Here is a 14,895-nt window from a genome sequence, read left to right on the forward strand (position 1 = left end):
CATTGCTATAAATCATTTGAAATTATAAATGTAAACAACATGCACTTAAATATTTAGGTTGTTGCATGTAATTTGTTTATATTTTCTGTAGGACTTGCATATTTGTTTATTTTAAGTTTTCCCCCTTCTCCCCAAATATCGCTATATGGCAATGAAATCGTGCTTAACATAGCTCTTGTGGATTGCAGCTTCACTCATGTTTTTAACTTGACCAATACTTTAAACCACAAACTGTCATGCAGAATAACCTCTGTGAGAGTAGCAACAACAATCGTTCATTCCACCCAATGCATATCCCTCGAGCGGGATTTTTCCTGTACGAGGGATAAACACGAAAAAGCAAATGTAGCGTCCCGTGTCGAGGGACGTTTGAGCCCTTTAACGGAACGTGAACAGTTTTATACCAAATAAGTTTAAATTTGCCAGTATTTTCTGCATGTTACTAAGTAACAGATGACATCTTTGGCTCTATTGAAATAAATTAAATAGATGTTCTTTCTGATTGGTTTTGCTGTGGCTTACCTTCAATCTATTGCCCCTTCCATAATTAATGCCTGATCATTTTAGAAATGCAATCTTGGATGGCTTTCGGTGACGTGTATATCTTTCAGTTTAGCACGTTTGATGAATTTGCATCCCATGTAAAGTATTTTACCAATATTTGGCTCTTAAAAGATAAAGACACATTTCTTTATCTTCTTCTTTCCCAGAAATTTTTCAAGTATATGCTGTTATAGCAAGGGGATAAGAACTTTGATTTGAGTTCGCATTTCTATTTAACAAACAAATACAAAGTAAAAACAATAGGGAAAATCTTTTCAAGACAGTGGAAATCAGTTCTGTGAATATTTCGGCCCTATGTCCAAGGGCTGTCTTCAGCACAATACGAGAAATAGGACATAGGGCCGAAATATTCACAGAACTGATTTCCACTGTCTTGAAAAGATTTTCCCTATTGTTTCTACTTTGTATTTGTTTGTTATGGAAAGGCAGTGTGGTCTTTGTCGCTATTTTATTTCTATTTAAAACTGATATCTTCCTTTTTCGTTTTTTTTTGCATGTCAAACAAAAAAAGCATCTTTCTCAGTAGTGTCAATTCATGAAAATATTTTTCAAAATCTGGAGATGCCATTTTTTCAATTTTTCAACGTAGCACTGCTTGTGAGACAGTGGGTTGACAGATTTGAAATGTTATATGTGGTCAAAGAGTTTGAATTGGCAGAATTGAAAAAGGGACTTTCCCTAACTTCCCCTCTCGATAATGTGTGACCCATAGCAACATATAATGCGCCTAGATTGAAGCCAAATAATATGTACATAATGTCTTCTGATTTTATACATCAGCTGTACTTGCTGCATTAACACAGAGTCACGGCCACGAAGTCAAAGATTCAAAGGGTTTTAATAGAAGCAATTGAAAAAGGGGGTTTCACAGACTTCCCTAATCGATGTTGTGGGACCCAGAATAACATTTGATGTGTCTAACTTGAAGCTAAGGCATATTTGTATAAAGTTTTCTGATTTTTGGCAACACCTTTCGTCCAACCACATATGATATATTTTCATGACCCATGAGTAAATGTAGGCTACGTTCATTTCTCTGATCTCATTTCTCCAGATTCCTTTCGGGGTAGGACGTTGAACTTTCTAAGGTACAGTTTCAAAGGGTTGATTGAACGAGCATGTTGTTTACTTGAAATTTGCACATTTGATGATGATTTCATGTTATTTGCGAAAATTGCCCATTACTGTAGGGGTTCGAAAGGTTGATGAACTTCAGTGTTACATATTGATTGATTTATATAGCTGTCTTGGATGTTCTGGTTTCTTAACAAATTTTGCGCATGCGTTAATCATTTTCCGAAAAGATTTTGGCGATCTGGGTGTTCATCTATAAGTAATTTGACTGATGTGAAAACCTATACTGAACATGGTTTAATGGATTTTTAATAAATAATTAACCCTTTCTACTCGTCCTTTCTACCCCGATCTCACGGTTTTATCGTAATAACTCACAAAAAAATAATAGCCTTGTGTTAGAACAGTGGATTGATGCTCTGCTTGGCAATACGGTGCCTGGGGTTCAATCCCTGTTGCCATAAGGCTGGACAACAGCAGGAGCGGTTTTAAGGGGGCAGAGGGGGTTCTTATCCCGGGCGCAGAAATTTTAGGGTTGGAAAATTTCAAATAAATAACCTAACATTTAAAATTTTGGTAATTTTTATTTTTATTAAAATAAAGTAGACGGAGCACAGTTGGCAGTAAGTATAAGCAAACTGAATCTAAAATTTTCATTTTTCCCGTATGCTTTCCCATGTAAATTAAGAGAAATCATATTTAGATATATCACACATTTTATTAATAAATGAAATTTTCGTTAAAACTTGATCTGAAAATTTTTGGAGACACATAGGGGGTTTGTATCAAAATTTTGCTCGGGGCAGAAGAGAAGCAAGAGCAGCCACTAGGCGAGAGGCTTGCTACCTCTCCTTTTAAAACAGACCTAGTAAATTAAATGTCGATGGAACTCCCTCTGCACCATCAATAGCATAAGGAAATTTTAATCGTCTTTTATAATGACAATAATAAATGCATGGGAAAATCATTAAGCCATAGGCATATGCTGATAACCATACGAATGTTAGACAAAATAACATAGACAAATAAAGAACTGAAAAATATATAACAAAATATAGCAAAATTAGATATCATGAAAAATAACAACACCACAAGCGACTATAGTCGGTACTTCGGTGACGCTGCGGCAAATCATAATTTCTCTCTTTCGATGTTTTAATAAACGTAGACCCCTCTAAAAAGACTCCTACGCACGTGTTTCTTCTAGGGACAGTTGGAATACTAAATTTAAATTCTTAATTAAATACCTGTGGAAAACTACGGCTTTTTTTTCGAAGGATTGGTTTTTTAAAAGTGTGTAATGTAAGATAAATAATCTCTACATGAGCACCTCGCTTACACAAAACGCTCTCAGAGTTACATTAAAGGATCATGAATAATTTGTCGTTGGCATATCACCTTATCCAACATACTGAAAGCGAAAGTCTATTAGTTCGTTTTAGCATTGAACAACTCAGTTTATATTTTTATACACGTGATTGTGCTTGATTACATTAATTGATTTGTGGCTAAATGCGGTTTTTACTTTGAAATTATCTTATGATTTGCTATTAATTATGTCTTCACCAAGCGTTAGATTGTCCTGGTGCAAAGGAGGGGGTTGATGTGTTCTGGCCTGAGACAAAAATCATTTGTTAGGGAGGAAAAATAGATAAGTTCACTAATACTTACCTAAGTTCACTAATTTCATCAATATCGTACCTTTTTGTCATTGGCAGGCCTAAAAGTCTTATTGGACATTTTCAAACTTGCCAAAACCCTTTTCTAAGCTGTTCTCAAAGGGGTATCAACAGGTTAAGGTATATTCAGTCATACTTTGATCGTTCTGATCCACATTAGACTGCCTATCCTCCCTTCGTAAAGGGCTTAACAAAGATTTCGTTAATTATATCTGATTTGTTATACGACCTGTGGGTCGCGGAATAAAAAAGAGAATGATTTTTTTTTTTTGTATTTATTCTAGTGAACTAAGGTTCTTTAATTTAAAACATCATCTAACCAGACTGAAGTGTCTAATGAAGTTGTCCTGTAGTAGACCCGGACGCAGAAATTTATTCCTGGGGAAGGGATATTTTGGAGGCACCTAACGCAGAATTTTTTTACTAAACATAGAACATATCAAGAAAAAAAATTAATTTAGCTACATTTTGGAGGTACCAATTCAGAAGGCTATACGATTTTTTTCCAAAAAAACAACAATAAAAAATATAAAACGCTGGAAGTTTGTAAAATTGTTACCAAATAGTTAAGAATATATTTTATAACTTATGTATAAGACTATATGGAAGTTAAAAACAAACAATCATAAACCGAAAAAAGAAAATCCTTGTTAGTTTTTGAGTCACCTCCTTGTGTTGGTTCCTTGCCTTGGTGATTCTTGTATGATAATACTATTGGGTCCCCCCCCCCCAAAAAAAAAACTGACTAGTAAATCTTAGGAACATTGTAAGAATAGGAATACGACAATCTTGTAGTATCTTAATTAAAATGTGTAACTTTATCTCCTTTAAAATATTTTTACCCTTTAGGTCCTACGTCTGATCCTGCAAAAACAGCACAACTACTAGATTTATCCGGACGCTTCAAGCTGTTGAAATCACTAGTTTGGCAATGTCTGTTTTAAATATGGGCAGTGGCTAAATGTTGGGGGGCCTAGCGGGGGTCACCAGGAGCAGGTGAACCCTCGCACCCCCGCTATGGCAGGCCCTTAGCCCCCCTTGATGCATATCGGTGTGAATTGAAAATAAGAGGTGCTCGATAATTGTGTGCCCGAGTTTGTGTAGGAAATTTTGTGATTTGTGTAAAAAAAGAAAATATATAAAGATTTTGTAGAAAAAGATATTTAAGTTGTGGATATGGAAGGGACTACGACTGCTATAGCTGGTCCGCATACAATGGATATTTTGGATGAAATTTTTGGCAATGAATGGAATTCACCAGGGCCATCTAGTTCTGATATAAATAGTCAAGTGGGAAGTCCTGTTGGTAGTGAAGTGGAATTCAAACCTGATTTCTCTGCTGATACAACGACAACGCCTGTCTCTCAAAGGAAGAATAATTTGAACTCAATTAGAGGTAAATATTGGGATTTTCAAAGACAGTGTTGCAACTACATGTAGATTATTGAAAATAAATAGCTCTAAATAAGTTAAATTTTACAAAGGGAATGAAAATTAATTTTCTGTGGATGATATTAATTTGAAGTAGATAGAATGTAGTCCAATTGCCTTGAATTTTGTTCAAACTTTTTATTTCTAACGGTGATATTTTCAATCGAAAACGGCCTGCCCTCAAAATAGGGATTTTTGAATACGTTACTTAGCAATTTCTAGATTTGTAGCAGATTTTATGCTAGTACGCCTTACGAAAGGAATCTTGCACTATATAGCATAAAAATACAATTTTTGTTGCACCCATTAGTGGTGTCAATTCCACGGAAGTCTGGGGGGTGGGAAATTTAATTTTCAAGAACTAGGGGGAATGTTTGTGCAATTTTGTCGATAAAAATACTAAAAAAGGCGAAACATCTGGGGGGTGCTTGAGTGCCCCTCCCCTAGTTGACACTACTGGTAAAAATAAGCTTCTTTATGAATTTCTCATATAAAAATATATCTACACTCGTGGATGAAAACAACGATAATTTTTACAGTTCAGATGACTAATCATGACGCGTAACAGCGGGCAAAAAAAAATATCACGATAATGTCTACACTATTCCACATAGCCTTGCCTTGCTTATCAAATCACCTCTAACCCTTTCCAGGTGTGTAGGTCTACAAAGGATATTGTTTCTTTTGTGAGGGTGATTTCAGGGGGGATACGAGATAAGCAAAAAAGTCAGAAGTTCAGAGTTGGTGGATAAAAGACCCCTTGAATATATCCTTGACCTCCTCCAAAATAGGTTCCGGTGTACGCGTTCAAATTAGAAAAGCTTGTTTTTGGCCCAAGTTTTCCATGTTCTATTTAAAAATAGATCGTTTTTTGTCCCGATACTTATGTACTATAGCGTCGACCTCTAAGTAGAACCTTAGTCGAAGATTTGTCTTTGGTGCTTGAAATTATGAAGTTTTTAGGGCAGAACCTCAGTTTCATCATTATTGCCAAACTGAACCGCGAAAATAAATAAGCAAAAATAAACAGTTAATTTCAACATCGCTTTTCGTTCGTAAAAACTAAAAAATTAATAAGCTATTAATTCTTAAAGGCAACCATACCTCAATTAGCTGTTTGATGCCATGCACTTTAGTTTATTTGCTGCCATTTTTCAACCATGGTTAATTTTTTGGTAAAATTCTAGTTCATTGACTTCTTGCTATCTCGGAAAGGGTTTAGGTTAGGAAAATGAAACTTTCAGGAATGGGTTTACAGGCTAAAGTATGTCCTGGGAAGGTTTTTTAAAGTACCCGCCTCCACTCCTTCTCCCTCTAGAGGACCTATTGAAATTTTGACAAAACAGCATTTTACCTTAATTATCAATTACTAGTTGCTTTTTCTCTGCCTTTAGTTCTGAAAATGCAATTCCTGTAATTTGAGTAAAATTTTCAGTCATATCAATGGTTTTTTTTTTCAAAATTTAGGAAACGTATTTGCATATCTTTAAAACCTTATAAAATGGAATTGAGCAAAGTTATGAAACTGAAAAAAAATTTGTTGTACTTCAATTAAGCAGAAGATCTATTTTGCAAGGTTTCACTTTTATAACACACATATTTTTAAAGGTCATCAAAGGTCAGGGCCCTCTAGAGGGAGAAGGAGTGGAGATAGTTGCTTCAAAATACCTTCCCGGGATATACTTTAGTCTGTAGATTCATCCCTGAAAGTTTCATTTTCCTAACCTAAACCCTTTCTGAGATAGCAAGAAGTCAATTAACTAGAATTAAAATTTTTTTTTTTTAAATTCTGGCGCTCACTTTATCCAGAGACTGATCATAGAGGACCTTTTTATTTGAAATTTAATTTTTTTATTTTACATTAAGTAATTTTTTTTACGTTATTAAGGCATATATAGCTGCGTATGCTTCTATTTAACCAATTCATGCACTCAGATTTCTTTTCCCCTGTCCTGGTACTTCAGCAATATCCTTAGATTCACTTACAAAAATTACCAAGGTTTGAAAAGTGTTTGAATAATAATATATAATAGGCTACGCTTAATATAACTTTCGAGGCTAATTTTTCATGTAGTCTATATACTTTTTCTAAAATTCCAAGTTCCAGACGGAAATTTTGATGTGTTGGGAAAGATCTCAAGGAGTGACACTTCTTGAAACGATCTTGGTGAAGGTGACTCATCCTAGGCAGGTAGGTTTACGCTCCTATAAGTAGCTTCGCTTAAATAAAAGTTACATAATAGTCATGATTGACTACGCGTCATTAATGATGTCAGTTAATGCAATACTACCTTTTTAAGACCCACTTTATGTTTACTAGTGTTGCCTACATTTTTGTAAACCGCTTTATAAAAATTAGCTTGTGGGTCTAACTGCACCGTTATTAGAGGTAACTTACGTGTCATTTCCGGATAGCGAAATTACCTAACCACCTTAATCATTTTTAACCAATTAAAAGCCAGAACTTTGTTCCTGGTTGTTTTCACCATACGAGGTGTGACGCATTCCAGGTTAATCGCGGGATTTTATTTAAGAGGCTCAGTCCAAAAAAGGCTAGTGTGAGAGCTTGATAGTGTAGAAATGGCAGATCATCCGAACTTTAACAATTTGCAATTTGATGATATTCTTGGCCATTATAGACAATCTAAAACTAGTGTTGACAATTATATTGGTACTGAAAATACCGAAAACCAATATATCCCTTTGATAAATGACAGCACTGTCAATCACATTGCCCCTGAAAATCAATATACTCCTTGGACAAACACCCCAGGTCCAGTGGATAGATATCACGCTTGTTCAGTTAGAGTTTATGCTCCTGGTATGACTTCATTTAATTTTATAGTGTTGATGGTAAGGTTTTTTGTGTGAACTAATTCATATAACAACGAAAGAGAAATACCATTCCTTACCCATTCAACACCCGGGGGGGGGGTATATCCTGGGATTTGGCCCTTCTCCCTCCAGTATGTAGCTTTGTTTTTGACGATGCCAAATACAAAAATAGTATCAGCGCTTCTTTTCTTTTGCTATATGAATTTTCGGCTCCTATAAAATTTTGGCTGTATGAATAAGTGACATTGACTCCCGCCTCTCTACATTTACGTTAGAATTTGTCTTGGAGCTTGTCCCTTTTAAATATTTGTTGATCAGAAAGTAAAGTGCAAACAGTATTTGTATTGTCTTATCCTGGTTTTGCTAAAATAATAAAACAAAAAACAACTAAAGATGGCCTTTGAAGTGAACGAGACTTCACTATTTGATTACCATATGTAGCAACTCGAGTATTATTTGAGCATTGTTGCAAAAAAAAGAAAGAAAAACTAGTATTTAACGTGTTGGTTTTATAAGAGGGTCAAAATGAAAACTCGGAGAAGACTGAATATTTTTGCCAAATGTGTATGATTTGTTGCAAGAAAACAATTATATCAAATAGTAAGTTGTATGAAAAGTGTTATTCCATCCCACTTTATAGGGCTACAGGCTAATGAGAGCAAGACGGAGGTGCTTAGGACACATTCTGCGAATGAAGGTGGATAGATTGTCAAAAATCGTCCTTGTCGGCCAACCTTCTAGGGCCAAACGAAAAGCTAGTCGTTCCTGAAGGGGTTCGGAGGATGTCGTATGGAAAGATTTAAGGGAAATGGAAACTTCTTGGGAGGGTGTAAAGAGGGAAGTATTGAATAGGTTGGGATAGAAGAGGAACTTGCGTAGCTGTGTTGGCCTCGGGCGGTTTGGTGCTGCGGTGAGTTGTTACTAGTAGTAGTACTTCCAGCCCAATAGTGTGGTACGACGTTGACTAAGAAACATTTAAAGAAAACTTATATCCTTGTTTATGCTACGAACTGTTCTTTCTGCGCTGAGAATGTGTTTATGCAGGATTTAACAGTTATTACCAAAATTTTTAATCTAAAAGGAGCCAAAAAATCACTTTGAAGCCTACCACTTGCTCAGGTGTGGCCTTCATTTATTGTGAGGGTCAGGTAGTTCAAAGTGAAATCTGGTGTTATAGGAGTATAAAAAATTCATCTTTTTTGCTCATGCAGTTTTCCCTTAGGGTAGGGAGGGACTCTGCTGCTTCGCATTTTTTTTTTAACGTGGGCTTTGCATCATAAAATTATTACATATTTTTAGAATCACGCCGAAGCCGTACTATATTTACATATACTGATAAATGTGAAATTCCAGACGATTTTAGTGTCAGTAAGGTGAGTTGGGCTATGTTCAGCTTTCAAGCATAATTTTTATGAGCGGCCAATCAGAATGTACATTTAAGGCATAGTTTTTTGGAATTAGAAATGTAGAAACTTCACACAACTGTTCTTTTGACTGGTTGATGAGTAACAGAAGGTATGAGGGATCGTAGGGTGAATGAGCGAATCCACCAACCCACCAAAGTTCCATAATAATCCATAAATCTAAAGATCCATAATAACCAAAGCTTTAAAAAATGTGAAAATAATTCTCCTAAATAGTATTCCCTAACTTTGTAGAATTGAGAAAAACTGGCGCTTTACTGAAAACGTAAAACCGACGCAACAAAACGGGAATAGAACAGAGAATAATTACTTTGCTCAAAACAAAAGACTAATTTATATGGTTCTCAATGGTCTTTCTCCATTGGCCACAAAATCAGAAAATTTTAGTAGGTAAAAGCCTACATTGTCAGTTCTTTCAAAATTTCAAATAAGATCAGCTTTCAGTAAGGCGCAGTCACAAAGTTTATAAGTGCTGCGAAACTACCATTTGAATTGACAACTAAAATGATCATATGGTTAGGTGTAATACTAACATTTTATATCTAAAGATACTTATACAAAATACCCCTTTTAATAGTTTTATTTGAAGGATAACCCAGATTAAAATACTTTGAAATCGGAACTAATCATTCCACATTTATCTGAACCCAAAAGTAACATAAGACGTTCAGTTAACCAAAAAATGAACCTGTCAAAACCACCCTGAATGAAAGCTTTAAGTGCACTTTCCCCACCGCAAATACATCCTTAGTTTGCTTGGGTAAATTTCATCACTTTATTTTATAAGGGCTTTTTTGCTTCAGGTTAGTGCTGAATTGGGGCTGCTCCAGGTATAACCTTATTTTTCCACTCTTGAACTAAAAGAAATTTTACCTCAAAAGAAACGAAAACAGATTTAGTTTTTGTTCATAATTTTTTCGAGTCTCTTGGCAGACATTAAAGTTGCTCTGTCTTATTTGCAAGTGATTAGCCCTAATTTAAGCTGATCAGTCTTAATTGAGTTAAGATACCTGAAGCTTTCATATAAACAGTTTGTTCACTTCGTATTGGTATATATATTTCTCATACATTAAGAATTCGAATCGAATGTAGTAAAAAAAAAAGGATGCCCAGGCCAAATATTATGCATGAGTAATACCTGAATTATGTCAGGTGCGTACAGGGAAGGATGCCCTCTCTGCTTCTCTAATAATGTTTCGTCTAAGTTGCCCCTTTTGTTAACCAGCTTTCCGCTTCCACGAAATAACTTCTCGACGAAATAACTTCTCGTCCCCCTTGGTTTTGGTGAACTCAATGGATTGAGTCAATCCATTGACTCCAAATCCTATTACTTTAGAGCTTAATAAAAGGCAGAAAATTATTAACTAAAACGTAGAAACATTAACTAATTACTTAGGCTCATTAGGCAGTGGGTATTCTTTAAGTGCACAAAGAAAAGCCTATAGAGGGGTTGCTAACTAACTCAAGAGTTAAACTTCAAAGAGTTGTAAACTTTTAAGGACGGACTGGCACCCTTTGCATGTTCAATTTTTTATGTTTTAAATAAATGGTGAATTATGTCCTAGTATCCTAAGTGGGGCCTAAGGATGATTCTGGCTTCCCTACAATGTATCGTATATTTTGCTTGTTTTAATGTAAAATTTTATAGTACTTGACAGAATATTAATTTGGGATCTGACATATTTATGTATTTTCAATTATATCTCTCATTTTTTTGTAATTAATTTTACATCTTCGAGTTTTATCTCATCTTTTGTATAAGCTACCGTCACCATTGACTAAAGAAATGTGCACGCATACATGTAATAACAGTCATGAATGAATGACTTAATAATTTTATTAGCCTGCAAAAAAACTGATATAGCTCGTACAAAAAATAAATAAATAAACCACTTGTTATGCAAATAATAGTACATCAAAAATATTATGGATACAAAAATAAAGCTGTGATTTTTACAACATGTTTCAAGGCGAAAATTACATGGATTCAAAGGTTTGTTCACTTTCAAAATCACGTATGCGAGGTGACGAGCGCCAGGTATGGTGGAAATGTGCCATAATTAGCATAGTATAAAATTCAAGTGCGTTTTTTAAAGCAGAGCTATCAATTATATAAAATAGCAACTCCATGAGGGAGGGGGCTGTGAATGTACCACCTGCCTCAAATTTATTAACATGATGTGTCTTTTACCTCAGTCTAATATTTTTACCAGTGTTAATTTACGAATTTTTTCCAAACCTAATGATTTTTTGAAGTTCCTTTTCGGTTTCTAGCCCAAATTGAAATTATCCCCTGCAAGGTTTGCGGGGATAAGTCAAGCGGAGTTCATTATGGAGTAATAACCTGTGAAGGCTGCAAGGGATTTTTCAGAAGATCACAAAGCAGCGTGGTAAACTACCAATGCCCAAGACAAAAAAACTGCGTGGTCGACAGAGTCAACAGAAATCGATGCCAATATTGCAGACTGCAAAAATGTTTGGCATTAGGAATGTCTAGAGATGGTAAGTTTGCTCCTTTTTCAAGGCACCTTCATTCCAACCAACTCACTGAACAGTTAGTCCAGTGAGTTTGAGAACAGACTATCTGAGAAATACTCCCCCAAATCTTCCCCCTCCATCTAAGTCAACTGTGACATGTCAATTAGTTAAGTAGTGTAGCTGGCGGTGTTACATTTTACTACTACAACTTAAAACCTTTCGGGGGGAGGGGTACCAGGATTTTTCAAGGGGAGATGGCTCAAAATCGAGTTGATTATCCGCTCCTGAATCTGAATCAATTCGTTTACACAGGGGGATGGATCCGAAGAACCCCCTTCCACAAAGAGTGAAATAAAGGAAAAGCTACATGTAAGTGTTCTGTCCCTCTCCCTCAAGGATTCTACCTGTGTGTTGGCCCTAAACAATGTCCTCTTACTGTAATTTAAAAATAAAAGCTGCTATTTATCGCGATTTTGGATAGAATAGATCCCGCTATACTGACATTTTTTTCCCGTTTCTTCATTTCTTTGCATCCCAACAGCACTGAAAACTTTATTTATTTATTGATTCCGTAGTCAGCTTAAATTTCACTTAGCCACGTTTCGATGCAGGTGAAGAGGTTATGCTTTTTCTTCGATAAAAAGGTTCCTTTTTATTAAATCAAAACCAATTCTTGTTAAAAATTGCCAAGCTGAAATTTTCTTCACATTTGAAATGATTAGAAGTCCTCTTTATGCTGGGTCAACATTTTCTAAAGATAGAAAAATTAAGCTTCATTTGAAAAATGGGATTGTATAGTTGATTAGATCAGAATATTGCAAAAGCTTCAATTCTCTACCGGGCTGTGATAAAGTATAACATATTCAGCAATTTTATCCAAGTCTTTTATGTTAGTTTGCAGAAGTTTTCATGAGAAACGAGATATCAGTTTAGGCAAACTAAAATCTACTATGTATTTTTTTTTGTACCATGAGAACTGTGTTACTAATGTACACCATAATTCTGACACTGATTAAGTAAACTAAGAGTTAATCGATCTTTTTTCAGAATGTATCCTTCGTGTAACTAAAAATTTTACTTCAAATAAAAACCTCGCTTTAAATTAGTTTCAACTCAAAACTTGTTAGGAACGTATTTCATATGAAAATTGTTGTATCAGTCTTCTAAGTAGATTAGGCTATCGACATATTTTTATAACTATGCTCTGAAAAGGACTCGTGTGGTTTTAGTTCAGCAGAACCAGGGAAGTAGCTAAGATTCAAATTTTGAGGGGGAGAGCTAATAATTAAGGGGGTGATCTTCATACATTCTAAAATTACATACCTCTAGTCAAGCCCGTATATGAGGAGAGGAGTTACCGGAATCGGACCTCCCCCACCAATTTTATCCGGATCGTAAAAAGAGAAACAAAAATGCATAAAATCAGATTTTTGCTGCGTTTTACAGTTTTCTTTTGTACCTCCCCCTGAACCAAAATTCGAAAAACGCCCTTGCCTATAGTATTTCGAATCATGTTGGATTAGGCTGGGGGGGGCATACATCTGAACCAATCCACGACCCAGGAATGTACGGAAAATGGTTCCGTTTGCCAGGTACTCAAAATTCTCTGATTTCCCCTTTAATTTGTGATTTCTTCACACAATTTTGTCTCATTTGTTCTTTTTCGGATTTGCTTTTTTACGAATATGTTCTTTTGCTTTCAAACCATTAGTCTTGGCCATGTAAAAAGCTGTAGATAACAAGTTCCCAAGCTTTTAATTTACATTCTCGCTTCATAGACCGAATTTGGATACCCCTTCTCCCTATAATCTGCAGTAGAATAGATAATTTGACATATGCATGGCTGTTTTGCGTCAGTTATTGATCAATAAAGGTCATAATTACATCTAAGGTGTATAAAATAGTCCTTGAGGTGAAAATACTCATTTAGAGACCTTTATTTTGCAAACCGTTATGCAAAGCGTTTAACCAATCACCAGAGACTTGTGTACTTATTGTTGGTCGTTCCGTATGTTTTGTTTTCTAATAGGAAAGTTGCCAGCTGTAACTTGGCAATGATTTCAAATGTAAACACAGATCTAGACATGATTCCCTCTTCTCCAGCGTGGATTTATTTTCTAATGGAAATAGTCCTCTGAAAATTTTGCCTTGTCGATAAAATCTAGAAATCAAGTGCCAGGTTTGTCAAAATACAATAGCTTTTATATTACTTCAACTAGTTTTAACATTAACTTTTTCTATGTGGCCTCTCAATTTCAGAACATTTTTAGGAGATTAGAAGAATTCTTTAATAAGCTAGTTTCTTGTCCATAATACTTCTTTCAAGGCAGAATTTGGTTATAAGACACATCCATCAATATTTAAATGCATGATTGAATTCATGGGTTATGAACTAATCTTTTTTTTTTAAACGTTCCTGTCTGACTATTGTTCTCTTTTCACAGCCATAAGGGAAATCTACCGAGGTATGGGGGTAAAACTCCTTTCCAGAGGATTATGATGCCTTAACTAATTTAGGCTGAAATATAGAGGTTTCTGTCCATTTCAAGCATGTTTCTATTTTTTCCCAGATGGATATTTCTCTTTTTGACGGTTCTCCAGAATTCCTGGTGTGTGCTTACATGCTTGCTGCCCCCTAATAAGTTATCCCCCTAATGCATATCTGAAAGAAGAAAACAAAATGTAGGCATAGGTAAATGAATACGAAAATGCTGCTCTCTGATAAAATTAATTACAAAAAAAGACAATGTTTTTTGAGGGAAGTAAAGAGCGAAGTTAAGACTTAAAACGAAGAAAATTAAGGCTTCACAGTCTATCTAACATATATCAATGAAGCTAATACAAATAAACCAAATAGTTATATTTCCCTATGTTTGTAGGATTATAGAAACTTAGCGCTTTACTGAAAACACAGAAACCAAGCATAAAAAACATAAATGTTGATTTCTTTGTTAAAAGTGAATACGTAGCCTGATAACAACAAACTAATCTATCAAGTTTTTCATAGTCTTACATCTGTTCTGATATCAGTAACTTTCGGTATACAATTAAAATTATCTTAAAAAACATAAGCATAAAAATAAATACTTTTTAATAACCGCTGGATTGATTTATCAATTGGATTGATTTATCTGGTAACATTTTGGTCTCACCAGCTATAGTACAAATAGTGAGTAACAAAGAATCTAAAATTATAAGAAACACACTTTAGTATTACTAAAAAAAATGTTTATTTTTATGCTATAAAAAGTGGCCTTAATTGGTTTACTTTTAATGTACCAAAACTCTCATATTTTATTATGTTTTCAGTAAAGCGCTAGTTTTCTATAATCCTACAAACATAGGGAAACATGATTATTTGATTTATTTGTACTAGCTTTATTGATATGTTAGATAGTCTGAGAAGCAAT

General features: G+C 34.9%; 1 protein-coding gene across 3 annotated transcripts in view; it reads left to right on the top strand.

Moving 5' to 3' along the window:
- The window catches only part of LOC136036355 (probable nuclear hormone receptor HR3), a 65,182-nt gene that overhangs the window by 7,571 nt on the left and 42,716 nt on the right, over positions 1-14,895 (top strand). Inside the window, exons 2-3 of one of the 3 annotated variants that reach the window (XM_065718520.1) lie at positions 4,167-4,713; positions 11,264-11,509. In XM_065718520.1, coding sequence (XP_065574592.1) covers positions 4,494-4,713; positions 11,264-11,509 — 466 coding nt within the window. In that variant the 5' untranslated portion in view covers positions 4,167-4,493. Of the gene's footprint in view, positions 1-4,166; positions 4,714-7,313; positions 7,570-11,263; positions 11,510-14,895 lie in introns of those variants that run through there. The other 2 variants (XM_065718521.1, XM_065718519.1) reach the window with 2 other exon arrangements.

The sequence above is a fragment of the Artemia franciscana genome, chromosome 15, assembly GCF_032884065.1.
Source record: "Artemia franciscana chromosome 15, ASM3288406v1, whole genome shotgun sequence".
In the NCBI taxonomy this organism is placed as follows: domain Eukaryota; kingdom Metazoa; phylum Arthropoda; class Branchiopoda; order Anostraca; family Artemiidae; genus Artemia; species Artemia franciscana.